At 44.4% G+C, this 21,141-nt stretch overlaps 1 protein-coding gene across 17 annotated transcripts in view; it reads left to right on the top strand.

Moving 5' to 3' along the window:
* LOC138746697 (supervillin-like) overlaps positions 1–21,141 on the top strand; it is a 209,926-nt gene that overhangs the window by 124,702 nt on the left and 64,083 nt on the right. For 13 of the 17 annotated variants that reach the window (XR_011347043.1, XR_011347042.1, XM_069905006.1 and 10 more), the window contains 7 exons: positions 650–1,133; positions 4,321–5,398; positions 8,418–8,547; positions 10,507–10,551; positions 11,720–11,788; positions 11,975–12,046; positions 20,736–20,883. Coding sequence is in view for 15 of the 17 variants with exons in the window: in XM_069905006.1 (XP_069761107.1) it covers positions 650–1,133; positions 4,321–5,398; positions 8,418–8,547; positions 10,507–10,551; positions 11,720–11,788; positions 11,975–12,046; positions 20,736–20,883 (2,026 nt within the window). In the remaining 2 variants the exon portion in view is untranslated. The remainder of the gene's footprint in view (positions 1–649; positions 1,134–4,320; positions 5,399–8,417; positions 8,548–10,506; positions 10,552–11,719; positions 11,789–11,974; positions 12,047–20,735; positions 20,884–21,141) is intronic. The other 4 variants (XM_069904997.1, XM_069904998.1, XM_069904999.1 and 1 more) reach the window with 4 other exon arrangements.

The following is a 21,141-nucleotide window of genomic DNA, read 5'->3' as shown; positions in this document are numbered from 1 at the left end:
TTCCAATTCAGAGTTTACCTGACTTGCTGAGTAATTGACTGTACTTTTGTCTCCTTTATGAGAGAGAACCTGATTAACAGGTCCAGGGTCCTGTCAGGTTAGAGCAGGTGGGCCCAATCTCAAGCCTGATTCCATCTCCTAGGATACTGCCACAGAAGGAAGATCACCTGCAACTCTTGGTGTATAGGTAGTGTTTTGAAGAAACCACCTTTTTAACCAATCTGTCCCCCCCCCCCCCCCCCCCACCCCACTGTGTTAAGGCACCATGTTGACTGAGGCCTGGGAATCTGAATTTTCCTCTGCAAACCCTGCAAGGCAGACTGACCCAGAGTCTACCATGCTAGGTCTCCCCACCTTAGCTTGGCTTATGTAATGATAGGCTTGAACCATGTTGACTGAGAGTTCAGGTTCAAGACCAACCTCCCCACTTTTTGGCTTTTAAACATGCCCAGATCTAGATCTGAATACAGGATTTCAATTAAAATTGTCCTCCTCCTGAGAGCCATGTGGATTTCTCTTGGCTCTCTTGCTCTATCCCACCACCTCCAGTTTAATAACGTAAACCAAGAAGTATTGGATTATAACATATCACTAAATGTCTTTCCCTTTATCAGTTGTGCAGTAATTAATGGGATTGTTGTATTTTCAGCTTCAGAAACAACCAGAAAAACATCCTCAAATGCTGCCCAACTCACAAGAACCACTCACTATAGTTGAAACAGAGTCACATGTCATAAAACGTCTTGCAGGCCAGAGGGAGAATCTGGAGCCTGAGGTCATGTCATCGCTGCCATTCACCAGCATCGAGGGTGGCTGGAAAGGAGTTGACGAGGAGCAAGGACGGGCAAACAAGGAACTTCAGGGAGTATTGAAACGACAAAGCGTTGAAGAGCAGAGAGATGGAAGTGCGGAGGGCTACAATCTGCAGGAGCGGCTGGGGAAACAAGAGGCCAGTTTATTGGTGGAGACCGGCTCTGCTCCAAGTGCTTTGTGTGAACTGTCCAGGGAGCAAGAGATGGGTACAGCCAAGGAGCCAGAGGGAATAAGAGATGAAGTGAAACCGACTGAGAAAGATGATTCAAAGGATCAAAATCCCAGTGAACTACAAGTGCACAATAAGAAAGAAGGAGTGTGTAAGTATAATTGGATTTAATTGCATGTTGTTTTACTATTCAAATATTGATTATTTTTTAGAGTATAAAATAATGGAGAAATACAGCTCACTGAGCTTGCTGACTGCCGATCACCCAATTAACACTGATCTAAAATTAATTCCACATAAATTTTATCAGAATTAGTTTGGAATCAGTTATAATCACTTTTCCCACCCTTCCATAACTTCTCTTGAAAATATAATGTTGAATTCCTTCTTGAGCTGCTGCAAACCTTCAAGTGAAGGTGTTTGCCTCCAGTGTAGAATGAGGCCATGTCTTTGCCCTCAGACAGCTCCAAGAAAAGTGCAGAGAACAAAACAAAGGACTCTACATCACCTTTGTTGGCCTCACCAAAGCCTTCGACACCGTGAGTAGGAAAGGGCTTTGGCAAATACTAGAGCGCCTCGGATGCCCCCCAAAGTTCCTCAACATGGTTATCCAACTGCATGAAAACCAACAAGGTCGGGTCAGATACAGCAATGAGCTCTCTGAACCCTTCTCCATTAACAATGGCGTGAAGCAAGGCTGCGTTCTTGCACCAACCCTCTTTTCAATCTTCTTCAGCATGATGCTGAAACAAGCCATGAAAGACCTCAACAATGAAGACGCTGTTTACATCCGGTACCGCACGGATGGCAGTCTCTTCAATCTGAGGCGCCTGCAAGCTCACACCAAGACACAAGAGCAACTTGTCCGTGAACTACTCTTTGCAGACGATGTTGCTTTAGTTGCCCATTCAGAGCCAGCTCTTCAGCGCTTGACGTCCTGTTTTGCGGGAACTGCCAAAATGTTTGGCCTGGAAGTCAGCCTGAAGAAAACTGAGGTCCTCCATCAGCCAGCTCCGCACTATGACTACCAGCCCCCCCACGTCTCCATCGGGCACACAAAACTCAAAACGGTCAACCAGTTTACCTATCTCGGCTGCACCATTTCATCGGATGCATGGATCGACAACGAGATAGACAACAGACTCGCCAAGGCAAATAGCGCCTTTGGAAGACTACACAAAAGAATCTGGAAAAACAACCAACTGAAAAACTTCACAAAGATTAGCATATACAGAGCCGTTGTCATACCCACACTCCTGTTCGGCTCTGAATCATGGGTCCTTTACCGGCATCACCTACGGCTCCTAGAACGCTTCCACCAGCGTTGTCTCCGCTCCATCCTCAACATTCATTGGAGCGACTTCATCTCCAACATCGAAGTACTCGAGATGGCAGAGGCCGACAGCATCGAATCCACACTGCTGAAGATCAAACTGCGCTGGGTAGGTCACATCTCCAGAATGGAGGACCATCGCCTTCCCAAGATCGTGTTATATGGCGAGCTCTCCACTGGCCACCGAGACAGAGGTGCACCAAAGAAGAGGTACAAGGATTGCCTAAAGAAAGCTCTTGGTGCCTGCCACATTGACCACCGCCAGTGGGCTGATATCGCCTCAAACTGTGCATATTGGCGCCTCACAGTTCGGCGGGCAGCAACCTCCTTTGAAGAAGACCACAGAGCCCACCTCACTGTCAAAAGACAAAGGAGGAAAAACCCAACACCCAACCCCAACCAACCAATTTTCCCTTGCAACCGCTGCAACCGTGTCTGCCTGTCCCGCATCGGACTTGTCAGCCACAAACGAGCCTACAGCTGACGTGGACTTTACCCCTCCATAAATCTTCATCTGCGAAGCCAAGCCAAGGAAAGAAGGAGAATGAGGCCATTTGGTCCATGTCTTCTCTTTCCCTAGAGAATTGTTGTAACCCATTCTCTCACAGAGGCCCATTAGCTTTGTTTGATTCTCACAGCATCTACCATCACTAATTTGCAGTGGCCCATGAATCAGACAGCCAACCTGCCTTTGTGACATGGGGAAACCCGCGCCGTCAGGGGGAGAACATGCACACTCCACACAGACAGCAACTGAGGTTGGGATTGAGTTGAATTGCTGGAGGTGGGAGGCAGCCGCATTACCTGCTGCACCGAGATGCTGGCTGCCCTTGGGCTCTCCAGGCGAGCAAAGTGCAGGGCTTGACGAAGACGCAAAAATAAATGGCCAAGTACAGATGTAGATGTGCACTAACATGGAAGGAACCTTGTGGCTGAAGGGTCCCCTCAGCATTTACTACCCTTCTTCAAAATGTTGGTTTAGGAGGATGGAATATGTTTGAGAATTCTAGCGGTGTCTTCACTATGGAACAAAGATTCCTTACAGACCGCGCCCAGATTAAGCGAAGGTCGCTGGGGCTCTAATAGTGTTGCATTAACTGCTATGCGAACCATGGTGCCCTACATTGCTCAATACCCTAATAGTATTGTGGACTTCAGGAGGACCAGGAGTGACCGCCAACTACTACACATCAATATCTTGTAGTGGAGAGAGTGGAGAGCATCAAGTACCTTGGAATTCACTTAATTAGTGACCTATCATGGATGCATAATATATAACCATTACAGCACGGAAACAGGCCAAGTTGGCCCTTCTAGTCCGCACTGATCCAAGTATCCTCCTCTAATCCCACCTACCAGCACCCTGCCCATATCCCTCCATTCCCCCTCCCATCCATATACTCATCCAACTCTTTCTTCAATGACAAAATCAATAGCGAACCAGGCAAGGTTACCAGCCCCATAGAAATGGATTGGAGGTCAATCCACAGGACAATAAGAGTGGTAGAGAGATTTCTTGCACCACTACCACTGCCTGTTTAGTTGGATCAAAACAGAAAGTTTGAATATCAGGAATAAAAATAAATGTTATAAGAATTACCTCTGTCCCTGACCGCACCTCTTTTGAGCCAGATCAGCATTGCCCTCAATTCCCCCATTTTTCAAAAACTCATACACTTCTCCTTGAGATACCTCCAGTCCCAGAACCCCAGCCCCTCTGCTGGTTGAGATCTTGCTGCGAAAGAGCATTTGGACAAAGAAGAAGCAGGCTCGGTTTCAAATGATCTGACAATGTTCTCACTATCAGTGCTTTGCTTCTTAACGAGTGCTTCCTTCCACTGGGGAGATGTGAAAAGAGAAGCTGATTTTTAAAAAGGGATTAAAACTAAAAAATAATGAGGAGAGAACCATTTGCATTATATATTTGTCTGAACATACACTTAATATCACTGATTTATTTCGTTATTCTACTTTTCTAAACTGTTTTCTCTTCTATTGTCACCAGATGCTGAAAAATTAGAAATGTCAACACAGGATATTTTTGCAACACCACCATCTTCACCAACATGGCAACAGGCAGACAGCAAACCCTCACCTCCGTGGCAACAGGTGGAAGACAAACCCTCACCTCCGTGGCAACAGGTGGAAGACAAACCCTCACATCCGTGGCAACAGGTGGAAGACAAACCCACACCTCCATGGAAACAGGCAGAGGAGTGGCAACAGACAAAGGACAAATCCTCACCACCGTGGCATCAGGCAGAGGTCAAAGCCTCACTACCGTGGCAACAGGCAGAGATCAAACCCTCACCACCGTGGCAACAGGCAGAGGTCACACCCTCACCACCGTGGCAACAGGCGGAGGTCACACCCTCACCACCGTGGCAACAGGCGAAGGACAAATCCTCACCACCATGGCAACAGGTGGAGGATAAATCCTCACCTCCATGGCAACAGACAGAGGACAAACCCTCACCACCGTGGCAACAGGCAGAGGTCAAACCCTCACCACTGTGGCAACAGGCAGAGGTCAAACGCTCACCACCATGGCAACAGGCAGAGGACAAACCCTCACCTCCATGGCAACAGACAGAGGACAGACCCTCACCACCGTGGCAACAGGCAGAGGTCAAACCCTCACCACCGTGGCAACAGGCAGAGGTCAAACCTTCACCACCGTGGCAACAGGCAGAAGATAAATCCTCACCACCATGGCAACAGGCAGAGAATAAATCCTCACCTCCGTGGCAACAGGCAGAGGACAAACCCACACCGCCGTGGCAACGGGCAGAGGAAAAACCCACACCGCCGTGGCAACGGGCAGAGGACAAACCCACACTGCCATGGCAACAAACAAATGGGCAATCCTCACCGCCAAGACAACAAGTTAATGACCAATGCTTGCCACCATGGCAACAGGCAGACAGCTTTTCCTCGTCGTCATGGAAAAAGGGTGATACCCATTCTGTTCTACAGGATCAAAACCAAATAGAAGAGAAAAACCACTCACTTCATTTACTCGAAGAGAGCAATGGGAAAGAAGCTCCAACTCCAATTAAAGTCAGAGCATCTCTTAAAGATAGGTACAGAGGTTTTGAGATTTGCCCCATCTCACTGATATGGTCATGCCCTTTCTTCTATTCTGCTTTTTTTTGTGCTTCTGAGAGCATGTGATATAGAGCATGTTTGGCACTGAAGACCAGAAATGAATTGCTAGGCACATGGCCACACATCCCAGCAAGCTAAAAACTTGGGTGATGGGAGAGGGTGGGTATAGAGGTGGGGGCAGAGGGGTCAGTATCCAAATGAAGGATAAACCAATCAAAAATCAAATGAGAAGAATTTGCATCGCCGGATACCTGTGGAAGTTCTGTAATGATCAGCCATGATCTGAAAAGGCAGTGCTGGCTCCACAAGCCAATTGACCTACTGTCTATTGTAATTGACTACATTCAAAATGGAGATCAATGGATTTCTAGAGATGAGAAATGGGAGTGGGGATGGTCCCATTAGCTCCCTCAAGCCTGTTCCAACATTCACCGATATTATGATTGATCTTCCACTTCAACACCATTTTTCTGTGTTGATTCTTTATCCATTGATAACCCGAATATCTAGAAAATGATCTCTTTCTCTTGTGATCTAAACTAACGATGCACAGCCATCAGGGTAGACCTTTCCAAAGATTCATTCCTATGAGTAAGGAAATGTAGCCTCACGTTTCTCTTACATCCTTTATTTTCAGACGATGACCCCCTTGGATATTGGCCTAGAATTTTGTCCCAGGTATTTGATGTCAAACACACTCAATGGAGGTAGCAGTGTGTTGTTCTCTCTCTCCAGAGGTCATTTCAGTAACTTTCACAAGGTGAATTCCCAGGACAAAGTTCTAGACTAGTGCTATTGACCAGGACACGGTCCGGAAAGGCAAATTCAAGCCCTAGCATGCAGCTGTAGGATTTAAATTCAATTCATAATTTGGAGTAACAACTAGTTATTAGCAATGCTGATCGCAAATTTACAGGGTTCTTATAGAAATCCATCTGGTACACTGAGTGCTTTGGGAAAGAGATTTACCTTTCTTAGCTGCATTTGGTCTATGTGTGACTCAGTCCCTTGAACTGGTCAACTTACATCAAGGACATTTGAAGATGGCCAATTTATGCTGGCCTTGCCCAGATCCTGAAAAAATTAAAAAAAAAAAATTATTTTTATGGCTACACAGTTAGCATACATGTTGGCTCGTATACCTGTTGGGCAACACCATAAGAGCGCCAGCGATTGGGACTAGGGTTTGAATCTCTCGCTGTTTGTAAGCAATTTGTATGTTCTCCCCATGTCTGCGTAGGTTTTCACAGGGGACTCCAGTTTCCTCCCACCCTTCAAAACCTACTGGGGGTTGTAGGTCATTTGTAGTGTTCTGAGGGATGGTATTTACAAATATTTGGAGGTACAGGGATTGATAGGGAGTAATCAGCATGGTTTTGTCAGGGGTAGATCATGCTTGACAAACCTGATTGAGTTTTTCGAGGGGGGGTCACAGAAAAGGTTGATGAAGGGAAAGCTGTGGATGTTGTCTATTTAGACTTTAGTAAAGCTTTTGACAAAGTTCCCCACAGGAGGTTAGGAAAAAAGGTGGAAGCATTAGGTATAAATAAGGAGGTAGTCCAATGGATTCAGCAATGGTTGGCTGGGAGGTGTCAGAGAGTAGTGGTAGAAAATTGTTTGTCCAATTGGAGGCCGGTGACTAGTGGAGTTCCTCAGGGATCGGTCCTGGGTCCACTATTGTTTGTTATATATATTAACGATCTGGAAGTAGGGGTGGAGAATTGGATAAGCAAGTTTGCGGATGATACAAAGATTGGTAGTATTGTGGACAGTGAGGTAGATTACCGTAGATTAAAAGGTGATTTAGGAAGGCTGGAGGTGTGGGCTGAGAAATGGCTGATGGAATTTAATACAGATAAATATGAGGTGCTACATTTTGGAAAGGCAAATTTAAATAGGTCATAAACATTGAATGGTAGACAATTGAGGAGTGCAGAGCAACAAAGGGATTTAAGAGTTATGGTAAATAGTACCCTCAAGGCTGATAGTCAGGTAGATGGTGTGGTGAAGAAGGCATTTGGAATGTTGGCCTTCATAAATCGGAGTATTGAATTCAAGAGTAGGGAGGTTATGATGAAATTGTACAAGGCATTGGTGAGGCCAAATTTGGAGTACTGTGTACAGTTTTGGTCACCCAATTATAGGAAAGATATAAACAAAATAGAGAGAGTGCAGAGAAGGTTCACGAGAATGTTGACAGGATTTCAGGGTCTGAGTTACAGGGAAAGGTTGTGCAGATTGGGGCTTTTTTCTCTGGAGCGTAGAAGATTGAGGGGGGACTTGATAGAGGTGTTTAAGATTTTAAAAGGGACAGACAGAGTAAATGTGGATAGGCTTTTTCAATTAAGAGTGGGGGAGATTCAAACTAGAGGGCATGGTTTAAGATTGAAGGGGGAAAATTATAAGGGGAACATGAGAGGAAATTTCTTTACGCAAAGGGTGGTGGGGGTGTGGAATGAGCTTCCGGCAGACGTGGTCGAGGCGGGATCATGGGTTACATTTAAGGAAAGACTGGATAGTTCCATGGATAGGAGAGGACTGGAGGGGTATGGACCGGGTGCTGGTCAGCGGGACTAGGAGGGTGGGGATTTGTTACGGCATGGACTAGTAGGGCCGAACTGGCCTGTTCTGTGCTGTAAGTGGTTATATGGGTGTAATTGGGCGGGATGGGCTTGTAGGCTGAATATCTAAAGAAAACAAATCAGCCCGGAGTTGTTCTATTTCAGGGCCCAACAGGATTACAAGTCAACATGTAAAAACATGATTGTTGAAAGAAATTGCTCCAAACCACAGTTAGACTGAACAAGGGCTGCGAGTTGCATGCACAGACTCTTCTCTTTGGTGAAATAATTTTAAGGTAGGACCTTCGAACAGCTATCTGTTTTATCCACTAGTGAGAGATGTACGAGGGCAGTGTGGGTTGATTTCTCCTCACTGAAGAAGGGGTGATTCGTACTATTGTGTGCTGGTAATATTGAGTGTCCTTCACTCCAGGTTGCACAAGCTGAAAGACGGCGAGGAACAGTGGAGAGGTAAAAGCAGCAAGATTCAGCGCGATGTCCGTTTGCCGCTGACTGAACGATACAGCCAGCTCCAACAGGCTGAAGGTGCCTGGAAGAAGAAGGTAAGGTGATCCCAAAGACTGGGAATTGAGATGTATGAGGGTGACCCTGTAGCTACAGGCACGTAATGAGCTGACAGGTTGCCGCCCCTGTGAGGTGCTTCATTCCAAATGAACTGCGATCCTTGAAATTGGTGCTGCTAGCAGATTACTGATGTCAATCAAATCAGGAGCTTTACAGTCAGAACAAGAGTTGCACAAGTTATTGCACCTTAGTCTAAGTATACCTCATAGCCCAGCTGGTGAGAGCTATCTGGTGATGTTCCAGTGACAGATGCATATCAAATGATATCCTGAAGATTAGTTCAAATTGTTGAGGGAGTTCCAGAAAACTGGGTTAAAGTAACACTGGTTTGTGTGTGTATGTCCATTATTTGCTTCCTCTCAAGACCCCTTCCCATCATATCACCCCCCCATATCACTTGGAACACCCCTTGCCCCCTGCCCTCACTGAACTACTCTCAATACTCTCCAACTCTCTGAAGCTACTGATCCTCTCAACCACTCCAGCCCTCCTCCAGTCAAGGATCCAATTTCCCACGCACCAAGGGACAGCCCCTATCATCAGGTCCCCTTGGGCAGCTGTGGCCCTGGATCTCTTACCAACACTGGTTTTAGGGGGCACACTTCCTCTCACAGAACAAAAATCCAAAGCGAGCAGTGCCCGATGTGCAATACATCTTCTGGAATACCAAATTATTAGGTCATTTTCTACTGGCATTAATTAGATTTTTTTTAAAATATGTGTGTCTGCTTGAATGTCTGTCTGCCTTTGTGTGGGTGTGTTTTTATTGTGTCCATTTGACCTGTGTCTGCCCACATGCAAGTGTGGGTGTCTGCCTTTATGTGGGATATATGACTTCATATGTGACTCTCTGTATGTGTGTCTGCATGTATTGTTAAGCTGTTAATTTTCTGATGAATCTGTATACCCTTTTTAAGCTAATGCAGCAGTGATTTGTTGAAGCCAGTACCTGTTGATGCTTGGTCTTTGAAGCAGTAGGACATTGGGTCTGAAGGCCTCAGCCAGATCTGGTGTCGTATTGATGTCATCTGTTGGAGTTGTTATACCTTGTCATGAGTAACCCTGTACTTGGAAAGAAAAAATATGATCAGGGATTCATCTTTGAAAGTATTCATGTTTTTAAAATAAACCTTTGAATGCTCTCATGAAGTCCACCCAGATTCTGATTGAGTGAGGATCTTACAACTATTCATAAGACACATGAGTGAAAGCAATGGCAATTGAAGAAATTACAGGATTAAAACAGCCCTCGGGTTCCTTCAGAAGATTTATGGTCAATGCTGACTTTGCCCTTTGTTGAGATATCCAATGGAAATCAGTATTTCAATAAAGAATGTTGTTGAAGTCAACCATGAAAATGTATTTTAATTCGGTGCAGAAGAAAGCAGGTTTAGGATATTGAAAAGACAAAGAGAAGCATCAATTGTTGCTGCAGACATTATGTTGGGATGTTGGAAATATCAGGAAGTTGCATCCAAGAATCAGTGTTCTGATCCACGGGTCTTTCTTCAGAAGGTTATCCAGCTTCTTTCCACCTGCAGAACTTTCTACACTCCATCTTTCTCCACTGCATCTTTCTGCGGTGGATCTTTCTACAGTAGGTTAGCCAGTGCTTTCCTTCCTCCAGGGCTTTCTACAGTGGGTCTTTTCACAGTGGCTCTTCTTGCAGAGAGACTTTCTGCAGAGCTTTTTGCAGTGAGTCTTTCCACAGTGGGTCTTTGTGTAAGGATTCTTTCTGCGCTATTGAGATTGTACAGCTCGCATTTTGGTTGAAATCATTTTGCACTACTCATTCGTTCTCCATAGCTTTCCATCAGTTCCTTTGTTTCATTGATATTGAAAGTGATTTGATAGCCCAAGTGCATTTTAACCCTATCCTTTAATAACATTCTCCTTCCTCTACACTGCAGTCTCTCTGTCCTTCTTCTTCACTGCAGGAAGAAGATGAGAACCCGAGTTGTGCAGAGCAGTCACAGTGTTGGGTAAGAACATGAGACCAGCAGCCACGATGTTGAAGAAACAGTTGAAAGGCAGGGTTAAACTGTTTTGGTTGAAATTGAGGAAAATGTGTTAAATTGATTAAGTCCATCATGGGACATCCCGACCAATTCAGAAATGTCATTATTGTTTGAATATGCTGAAGTACATGAAGTGTTTACTGTAACATTCTGAGGTTACTCTAAAGGCAGTAGCACTCTGAACATACCAAATCAGAATATGCGATGTAAATGTATCTGACAAAAATCTGGCTGTTCATACACCCATCAGTTCAACTCTGCAGATTCAGGAAGGTTGGCACACACCCTGTCCAATCTCAGTAAATACTAAAGCTCTCTGCCCTGACTTTACCTGGGAATCATTTGATTTCACATCAATAAACCTGTCTCCAACAAGAGAAAGATCTGGGTATGAGAGCTTGTCAGCAATGGCAAAATAAAGAACCTCACAGCCTATTGAATACAGTGAAAGACACATCTCCACCAGTACTATACATTAGTATTATACAGTGACAGATCTGTCCCCATCAATACTGTTCCCTAGTGTTATGCAGTGATATATCCATCTCCATCAGTACTATACACTAGTGTGAAACAGTGACAGACCCATCCCCAGCAGTACTATACCCCAGATTTATAGAGTGACAGATCTGTCCCACCAGTACTGTACCCCATGTTATCTAATGACAGACCCACTCCACCAGTACTTATCCCAGTGATATACAGTGACTGATCTGTCCCTGCCTGTACTTACCTCAGGGTGTTTGGGTGACAGGCATTTGCCCTCCAATATTGGCCTCCAGTGTGATAGAGTTCACCTTGTGGTTTAGAAACATGATTGAAGGTACACAGCTTTGGACAGCAGAGAAATGTTGAGATAAAATCACATTTCGAGGCTGCCTTATTGTACAATAAGTAAAAGGTTACATGTGTGTGCGGTTTTTAGGTTAAAGTCATAGTCATCTAAGTGATCTAAGGTCGAGTGGTGAAGCTTTAATTGAAATGATCTAACAGTTACTGAGCTGATTACTGTTATATATGTTTTGTCCAGGGCTTAAGGGATGATGGGATTTTGCTGCTATTGCTTCTCCTGGGCTGACCTTTAACACCTTCTTCTAATCTTCCTTCATTCTGTCTTTCCTCACACCTGTAGGACCCTGTCTATTCCACTGTCTATTCCCCTGTTGCTAGACAATGCCAGTACATCATATGTTATGACCAGGTGAGCTCCTTCCCTATCCATGGTTCATGCTTGCTATCGTTAACTATGTTAGTCACGGTAACAACCTCTCTCCCGATTGTTCAAACATGCCTGACCTATGTCATCCTCTTGGTGTAACTGTGGATTTGCTTCACTTTACCTCTTTATCATTTTCTTGTCACTTTGTCTCTGTCTCTCATCTCGAAGGAAGCCCTCTCATTCAAGGTCAGAGAAGCGGCATTTAATCAGAGTGGCCCTGAGTATCTGTGGAGACGAAAGGTGACCATTTCATTATTTCCTATGTCTTACTGAAAAGGGAGCAATGGATACCTAGGAGTGACCATAAACTCCATCATATTCCATCCCCACTCATTTTGTCTTTATGGTTATGTCCCTTTCAAAATTAGTCTTCATAACTTTCTCTCATTGGTGCTGAAAGTTATATTCAGCTGACTTTTCCTTGACAGTTGCTATTAAGCAGTTACGTACAATACCCAATTTACTTGTGCTGAGATATTTCATATATGTATTGAATACCAAATATTGAGCAAGGAGTACAGGTACCCCCCCTGACTTGCGATCTAACGTCCATCCTCACATACAATTGAAAATTTGTGAAAAAATATAAAGAAAATATCCAATTTACGCAGTTTATGTTGTATTTGACAAACTATAACAGGGATACAGGGCATGTTAGTGCCAAAATGTGTGTAATTACCTTTTTAGTCGGCATCCTGGGGTCCATAGGCCGGGTGTGGCTATCTTGATTCTCATACACATGAGCGAGTCTTCAGTTGGTGCGTGGTTCGTGAATTCGAGTTCGATTGGCGCATGCACGAGAGTTAAAACCGCAAATTCAGTATCATTAAGGCAGTTAACTCTCGCGCGTGCACCAACCAAAGTCCAATACGTGAACCCACCGTGCATGCGCCAACCGAAGACTCGCACATGTGTACATCAGAATTATGGTCATAAGTCGGGGAGTTATGGTAAAGTTGTACAAGTCATTGGTGAGGCCAAATTTGGAATATTGTATGCAGTTTAGACACTTAACTACAGAAAAGATATCAATAAGGTTGAAAGAGTGCAGAGAAAATTTACTAGGATGTTCAGGAACTGAGTTACAGTGAAAGATTAAGCAGATTAGGACTTCTTACCCTGGAGCATAGGAGAATGAGGGAGATTTGATAGAGGCATTTAAAATTGTGAAGGGTATAGACAGAGTAAACGTAGGTAGGCTTTTTCCACTGAGGGTAGGTGAGATGCAAACCAGAGGTGAAGTGTGAAAGGGGAAAAGTTTAGTGGGAGCATTAGGATGAATTCTTCACCCAGTGAGAGTGGCAGGAACAAACTGCCAGCTGAAGTGGTGAATGTGGGATCAATTTTAAGAAGCATTTGGACAGGTACATGGATAGGAGGGGCAAGACAGGCTGTGGACTTGGTGCGAGTCAGTGGGACTAGGGCGAAAAATAATTTGGCATGGACTAGATGGGGCATAAGGCCTGCTTCTGTGTTTTAATGTTCTATAGTTCTATGCAGGGTGCTGAGAATTGATATGTGGCCAGTTTGGTTCACTTTGCAAGGGTGTGCAATTATACCTTACCCTAAGGATAAAGGATTGAACCTGGGTCAGCGTGTTCAGCAAAAAAGTTGCCTTTTCCCATGAAAATATATGACACAGATTGTGGTGTGAATTGTGGTGCCATTGATGTCTGAAGAACAGGAGAATGCAATTGGCAACATCCCTCAGGTAGACCCTTCTCAAAGGGCTATCAGTTTAGATGAACTTAAATCTCTTTGCAGTGCTATATGGATCAAGATAATGGATTATAGGGGTAACATTTAAACCTTGTGGTTACCCCAGTAAAATGGCAATTGGAAAGTGGAGCTGATGATGCACTTTTTATTCTCAAGTCATTTCCCACTGGGAAAAGCTTCCCAAAAGCGTTAAACAGTGCTGAACTCAACCCAACTCATCCTTTCTAACCAAGAGTCTGGTTGAAAGTTAAATCTTGCAGCTATGCACTCACTCCTTGGTATCCAGCATTGAAAATATACATGTATGCTTTATAAATGTATGTACATGCATCACCTCGTTCTAAGCTTAAATGTGTTTAAATGCTGGAACTTCATCTGAAATGCAAGTTATTGCCTTCTGTCATTTACAAGAAAGAGTGGGCTGGGGGGGAGGGTGGGTGGGTGGTGGATGAAGGTTTTACTGTAATGCTTGAAAGATGGAAGGAATTTCATCAGGAGAATGTATCTTTTGTCATTTCAAGGAAACAGAAATATAGAAGATAGGAGCAGGAGTAGGTCATTCGGCCCTTCGAGCCTGCTCCGCCATTCAACGAGATCATGGCTGATCTTAAAGTTCAGTGCCCCGTCCCCGCCTTCTCTCCGTAACCTTTAATACCCTTATACTGAAGAAATAGATCTAATTCCCTCTTAAATAGATTTAATGAACCTGCCTCTACTGCCCTCTGTGGCAATGAATTCCACAGATTCACCACCCTCTGGGTCAAGAAATTCCTCCTCAAGAGTCAAAAGCTAAAATTAGAGCCAGATCCTTTCGGACAGAAATAAGGAAAGTGACAACCGATAAAGGCAAGATCTTGGGAGTCTGTAAATACTGGGGGGACATTCAAAGCATTTCAGGCTGAAAATGGTAGAATTAAGCCGGGTCAGTGCACCAAAGGATTATGGTGAAAAGGCAAATAAATGGATTTCAGCCATAGATTTGTTTGATAGTTGTTACAAAGAGCAAATCCTGTTCTTATCCCCACCAATGAAGTTGTTTGCATTTTGAGATTGGCCAGTTTAAGATTTCCCATTCCCTCAAGGTGAAGTGGTAGGACTATAACTCTGCAGGTGTGCATGGGCGTGTACATGTGTGAGTGTGCATGTATGTCTGTGTGTGTCTGCGTACATGTGCATGTGCGCACGCACGTGCCTATAAGAAGGAGAGATTACATAGATGACTGAAACTTGGTGTCCTGGATTGACCATCAGCACTCTGGAACTGCCCAAGTCTGAGACGATGGACGCACCAATGTGTTCAGAGGTTCAGAGCCAGGGCTTTGAAATAATAGGATCCCAGCAGGGAAATGCAAAAAGGTGCAAATGCTGTCATCTTGAGCAGGCAAAGAATTGCTGGAGGAAGCCAACAGGTGAGACATATTCCACAGGGAGAAATGGTGGACATTTCTACCCATGGATGCTCTCTGACTTGTGGAGTTCCTCCAGCAATTCTTTGTGCCAGCAGGTCTGGCTGCAAATCAAACTTGTGTTTTTTTAAAATAATTGTTCTGAATCTGGGGGAATGTTACAAGGGGATTCTACTGTATATATTTAGAGAAACTTTATTAAATAATGATATAACTAATCACATGTCCGGAACCCTCTAGCTGTTTGTTCTGGCTTCAGTCTTAGGCCACAGTTACCTTTGCAGTATAAACATTAAATGGACTGCAAATAGCATTGGAGAGACCTGCTGGTAGCTGGACTGCAGTGTCAACTCTCCACCCTCACTGCTTTAGAGAAACTTTCTTTGGTGTACTTGGCTCTCAATCACAGGGTCGTTGGAGGAGTTATGAAGTTATGTTTCCACGTAGAATATCTGGAGCTTCAAGAACCGGTGATGCATGGGCCCCATTAAAGGCATCTCCTCGGTTACTCCATCAGTGAATGAGATGGCTGTCAGTTGGCCAGCTTGTGGTATCTCAAAAAGGCCTTGGATTTTGTTGGAATTATGGTCATTTTGCTAAACATTGTCCAGAGAGACTACCCTAAATCAATCAGTTACCCCTTGTAATTGCAATCACAGACCTTGACTAACAGTTATAGAGGACAGAACAGGCCTTTCAGCCCAAATCATTCATGCCAGCATTCTGGTCTGCTTCCACTTGCCTGCATTTGGTCCACATCCTGATCTGTAAATCTGTCCAAATGTCTTTTGAATGTTGCAATTGTCCAGCAAAGTGTGGGCTGCACATTGAAACTTCCTCAGGCCTGGCTTTTGATGTTGGCAGGGTAGACAAATTGCTCTGACATCCTTCACCCCACAGGACTTCCTAAGTCATCTTTTATCCTTAGATGATGGGAGTGGAAGCAGAAGCAGAACGGACATCCTTGCAGAGGCGAAGCTTGTGACTTTTCACCATCAAATGGACTCCATATTATAATGGCACTGAACAGATGGTTCATACCCATTTCTGGCCGGTTGGGACACCTCTTTCAGCTTTTATCAAAGTTTATTGTGATTGAGAATGTTTCTCAGGATAGACCAAAAGAAAATGTTTTAAACTGAGACCAAGACCATAATTGGAACCCATTGACATCAAAGGAAACTATCAGGTAGAATGTGGAATTTGCCATGACAGGAAGTGGTGGGAGTGAAGAACAGGAGGAGTTTAAAGGAGAAACAATGTTGTTTGGGGTTGATGGAGTTTGACAGAAGGAGAATCAGACACGCTGGATGGAGTGTAGCAAGCAGTTTGTTTCTCATTCAGTGGAAAATATTCACAGCTATCAGTTCAACACTGAGGGCCAGGACATGAGGAATGGACCAAAGCTATAGTTCTCAGAGCCACGTGAACTCCTGCAAGAGGTGAAAATCCTCAGGGGGAAAAAAAATGCAAGAAGGAAAAACCAGAAACGTTTTCTATCTAACCTCATTCCTAACCCACCCAATCTCAGCCTACGAAACAAGGTTGCGCAGTTAGTGTAGCAGTTAGCACAGTGCGGTTACAGTTTAACGACCCGGATTCGAATCTGGTGCTGTCTGTAAAGAGTTTGTACATTCTCCTGGTGTCTATGTGGGTTTCCACCGGGTGCTCCCATTACCTCCCACCCTTCAAAAGTGTACGGGGTTGTAGGTCAATTGGGTGTAATTGGGCAGCATGGCCTCGTGGGCTGGAAGGGCCTGTTACCGTGCTCTGCATCTAAATTTAAAAAGATTTAAATTTAAGACAATCAAAGTTCATACGAGTGCACCTTATACATAAGAACTTACTACAAATTATCTACTAAAATAGATAATTTGGTAGAATGCCGAACTCACACCATTGACACCACAGGGTTTGATCCGAGGACAGATCTAAACCACTTTCCCTGATACCTTCTTAACTCAGAATCAGAATTTATTGTCATGAACAAGTCATGAAATTTGGGGTTACACAGCAGCATCACAGGGCAAACGTTCATAATGTAACCATCTTACAACATTACTATATAAAAAAAATTGATAGGGCACGAAAAGTGAGGCAGTGTCTTGGGTTCATTGATTATTTAGGAATCTGATGGCAGCGGGAAAGAAGCTGTCCTTGTGTCGCTGAGTGCTCGTCTTTAGTCTCTCGATGGTAGCAGAGTGAAGAGGGCATGGCCTAGGTGGTGGGGGTCTTTAAGGATAGAGGCTGCTTTTTTAAGACACTGTCTCATGTCCTCAACGGAGTGAAGTCTGGTGCCTGAGATATCGCAGGCCGAGTTAACAACCCTCTGGAGTTTATTCTTGTCCTGAGAGTTGGTGCCTCCATACCAGGCAGTGATGCCACCAGCCAGAATGCTCTCCACAGTACACCTGTAGAAGTTTACCAGAGTCTTCAGTGATGCACCGAATCTCCTCAGACACCTCACAAGTATAGCCACTGGTGAGACTTCTTTCTGAGTGCATCAACATGGAGGCTCCAGGACAGATCCTCAGAGATGTTGACACCAGGAATTTGAAGTTCTTGTCCCTCTCAACTACTGATCCCTCAATGAGAACTGGGACATGTTCCCCTGACTTCCTCCTGAAGTCCACAATCCTCTCCTTGGCTTTGCTGACGTTGAGCGCAAGGTTGTTGACATTATACCATTTAATGAGCTGATCAATCTTCCCTCCTGAGCGCTTCCACATTGCTATTTGTGGTTCTGCCATCAACTATGGTTTCATCGGCAAACTTGTAGACGGCACTGGAATTGTACCTGGCCACACAGTCTTGGGTGTATAATGAGTAGAGCAGTGGGCTGAGCACTCATTCTGGGATGTGCCTGTGTTGATGATCAGTGAGGAGGAGACGTTGTTTCCAATTCATACTGACTGTGGCCTTCTGATGAGAAAATCATGGATCCAGTTGCAGAGTGGGGTACAGAGGCCTAGAGTTTGTAGCTTCTTGACTAGCACTAAGAGAATAACGGTATTTAAGGCTGTTCAAGATGATCCAGAGCTGAGTGGAGACCCAGCGATATTGCATTTGCATTATGTGGATAGGGTCCAAATCTTTGCTTAGGAACCTGTTAATTCTGGCCATGACCAGCCTCTCAAAGCACTTCATCACAGTAGAGGTTAGTGCTACCGGGCAGTAGTCGTTGAGGCAGCTCACACGGGCACCGGGATGATTGATGCCCTTTTGAAGCAGGTGGAAACCTTTGACTCCCGCAATGAGAGGTTGAAATGGCTGTGAACGCTAGTTGGTTGATGCAGCTTTTCAGTTTATCTTCTGATTAATGTAACTATCAAAGGAATTTAGAAGCAATTGAGAGTTCCCATTGATTAGAAAGGATCTCTACTATCTGGATTATTTTACATTCAATTAGTATACAATGGACAGAATGCCACAATCACATTACAACACCTGCACCTAGGAATTTTGACTGATGCTGTCTGTATAATAGGAGTGGCAAAAGAGGAAATATTTGTGATCACAAGAGTTTGCCTTAATTATGCTTATTGTTGCATGGTCGGTACTTGTTTGAGCAGGTGACAGCTTCATAAATGCTATCACATCAAGGTCAAATCCACCATTGAATGTGTGGGTTCATGAAAGGAAACATTTCAGAAGCTGTATTACCTGCGGAATCCACAGAGCACTATTTGACAGAGGCTCCACTGACCTTGTAACTGAGAAGCCTTTCCTCGCTGGAAGTGGATGTTTTGGTGTGCTACCTGTACCTGGTTTTAAAGGTCCCCTCATGGTTATGTGAGCACAAGCCCCACATTAATGTGCGAACAGAATGTATTTGCTATGCTCTTTGGATGTTCAGTGAGATTATGACTGCATTATACTTATTCCTTTCACCTGTGTTTGTTCGCATCCTATATCAGCAAAAAGGGAATAGAATCAGTGAAACTAGATGACTTAATTGAGGAAGCATCTACTGCTTTATGTGGGAGAGTCTTTCACCACTCTTCCATAATTTGTAGACTGAAATGTTTTGTACCTTTTCTTCTAAGTAGCTTGGTTCTGATATCAGTAAAAAACACAGAAATGCTGGAGGAACTCAGCCGGACTCACAGTTTCCTTAGGAGGTAGAGATACATTACCAACAGTTTGGGCCTTAGCCCTTCTACAAGGCATTTTTTCTATCTATATATCTTTACCTGGACGCTGCTGAGTTGTTCCAACCTTTCTGTGTTTTTACTACAATCACAGCGTCTGAGACTTTCATGTTTCACCCCTAGTTCCAATACCATGCTGCTTTAATTCATTGTCTAGTATAATGAGAAGGGTTGCAGTTAAGATGCCTTAGATTTTCTCATTAATAAGATTGGATGGCAGTGTTTAGCGGAACACTACAACAGGATCAACAACCCAGCTTCAAATCTGCCGCAGTTTATAAGGAGATTGTATATTCTCCCCATGGCCTTTCTCTGGGTGCTCCAGTTTTTTCCCCACATTTCAAAAGATGTACTGGGTTAATAGGTTAATTTGTCACATGGGTGTATTTGGCTCATGGGCTGGAAGGACCTAACACTGAGCTGGGGGGAATAAAGAAATTTCCACCCCAGTTCCAAAATCTCAAATCAATTGTACATTTTTGGGTACTTCTTCTTTGGCTTGGCTTCGCGGACGAAGATTTATGGAGGGGGTAAAAAGGTACTAAGGAATACATAATGACGTTTTGGCATCAGCTTTCAGTATGTAGCCTGATTGTACAGCCTTGTCTTTCAAACATATAGTCTGACAGCATGGAAAGAGAGCCTTCAGCTTACCAAGACAACGCCAACCATCAAACACCCATTTGCACTAATCCTGCATCAACCATGTATTGTTATCCCCATAATCACCGCAACCCCTCACTATATCCTCCTACTCACCTACCAACCTACCCCACATTGGGATGTGCCCACTACAAACTGTACTCATGCTCTTCCACTTTGTACAGATGAGCTGCACTGCTTGAAAAATGAACCCTTCTCACTGTCACGGTATAATTTTAAATTTAGGCATGCAGATTACACCACAGTAACAGGCCCTTTCAGCCCATGAGCCTGTGTCACCCAATTGAGAAATTTTTTTCCCCAGTGGATCTGTGGAATGCTTTGCCACAGAGGGTAGTAGGGGCAGAGTCGCTGGATATGTTCATAAGGCTCTTGTGGGCAGGGTAGTTAAGGGTTTTGGGGATAAGGTTGGGAATGGATACTGATAGTGAATGATCAGCCATGATTTGACAAATGGTGGTGCTGGCTCGACGGGCCAATTGGCCTACTCCAGCACCTACTGTCTATTGACCTATAAACCCCAGTATGTTTTGAATGGTGGGAGCACCTGGAGGAAACCCATGCCAACATGGGGAAAATGTACAAACTCCTTACAGACAGCGCCAGACTTGAATCCTGGTCACTGGTGCTGTAAAACTCCTTACAGACAGCGCCAGACTAAAATCCTGGTCCTGGTCACTGGTGTTGTAACAGGTTTGAGCTAACTGTTATGCTTGCCAATGCTGCCCTTGTGAGAGTAAACTTGAATTTGATCACAAACTTGGGAAGAAGCCAGAGCACCCAATGGAAATTCACATGGTTACAGGGAGAACATGCATACTCCACCTAGGGATGGCATCAAACCTGGTCACTCGAACTGTGAGTTCGACTGGACTGCCCATGACTGTCCTAGCTTGGCTCAATTGATTCTGTCTGGCTACAGTTATGTGAACCAATATTACCTTGCTTATATAAAAAAAATGATGTTGAAACAGGTTTTCTCTCTATTAGAGAGCAGCGACTGATACCGGGGGACAGATATCGCTGGAGGAGAGGAAGCAACTGATCTCTGTGAGTGAGGAGCAGTGGAAGGTGAAAGGCAAAGGTGCATTCAATGACTCCACACAGTTCACCGTAGCTGCACGTATGGTAAAGAAAGGTCAGCACCTCTCTCTCCCTCTTCGTGTTTGTTGGTTGGTAGAGTTCCTCTAGCCAACTCAAATAAAGAGACTGGCTTCCATTTCTAGTTTGCTGAAACAAGGGTCCCAAGGCTTATTTTCTCATCCCTCTCTTTTCTGAAAACGCTTTCACTTAAGCAGATGCAACCTTGTCTGCTCTAGGTCGTATTGAAGCAAGATTCATAGGTCTGTGTGCAATGTGTGCATGGGCCATGTTTAATGTCCTGTTCCTCTGAGGT

The sequence above is a fragment of the Narcine bancroftii genome, chromosome 12 (genome assembly GCF_036971445.1).
Source record: "Narcine bancroftii isolate sNarBan1 chromosome 12, sNarBan1.hap1, whole genome shotgun sequence".
In the NCBI taxonomy this organism is placed as follows: Eukaryota; Metazoa; Chordata; class Chondrichthyes; order Torpediniformes; family Narcinidae; genus Narcine; species Narcine bancroftii.
The sequence above is the reverse complement of the archived record's forward strand: the minus strand, read 5'-3'. Positions and strand labels throughout refer to the sequence as shown.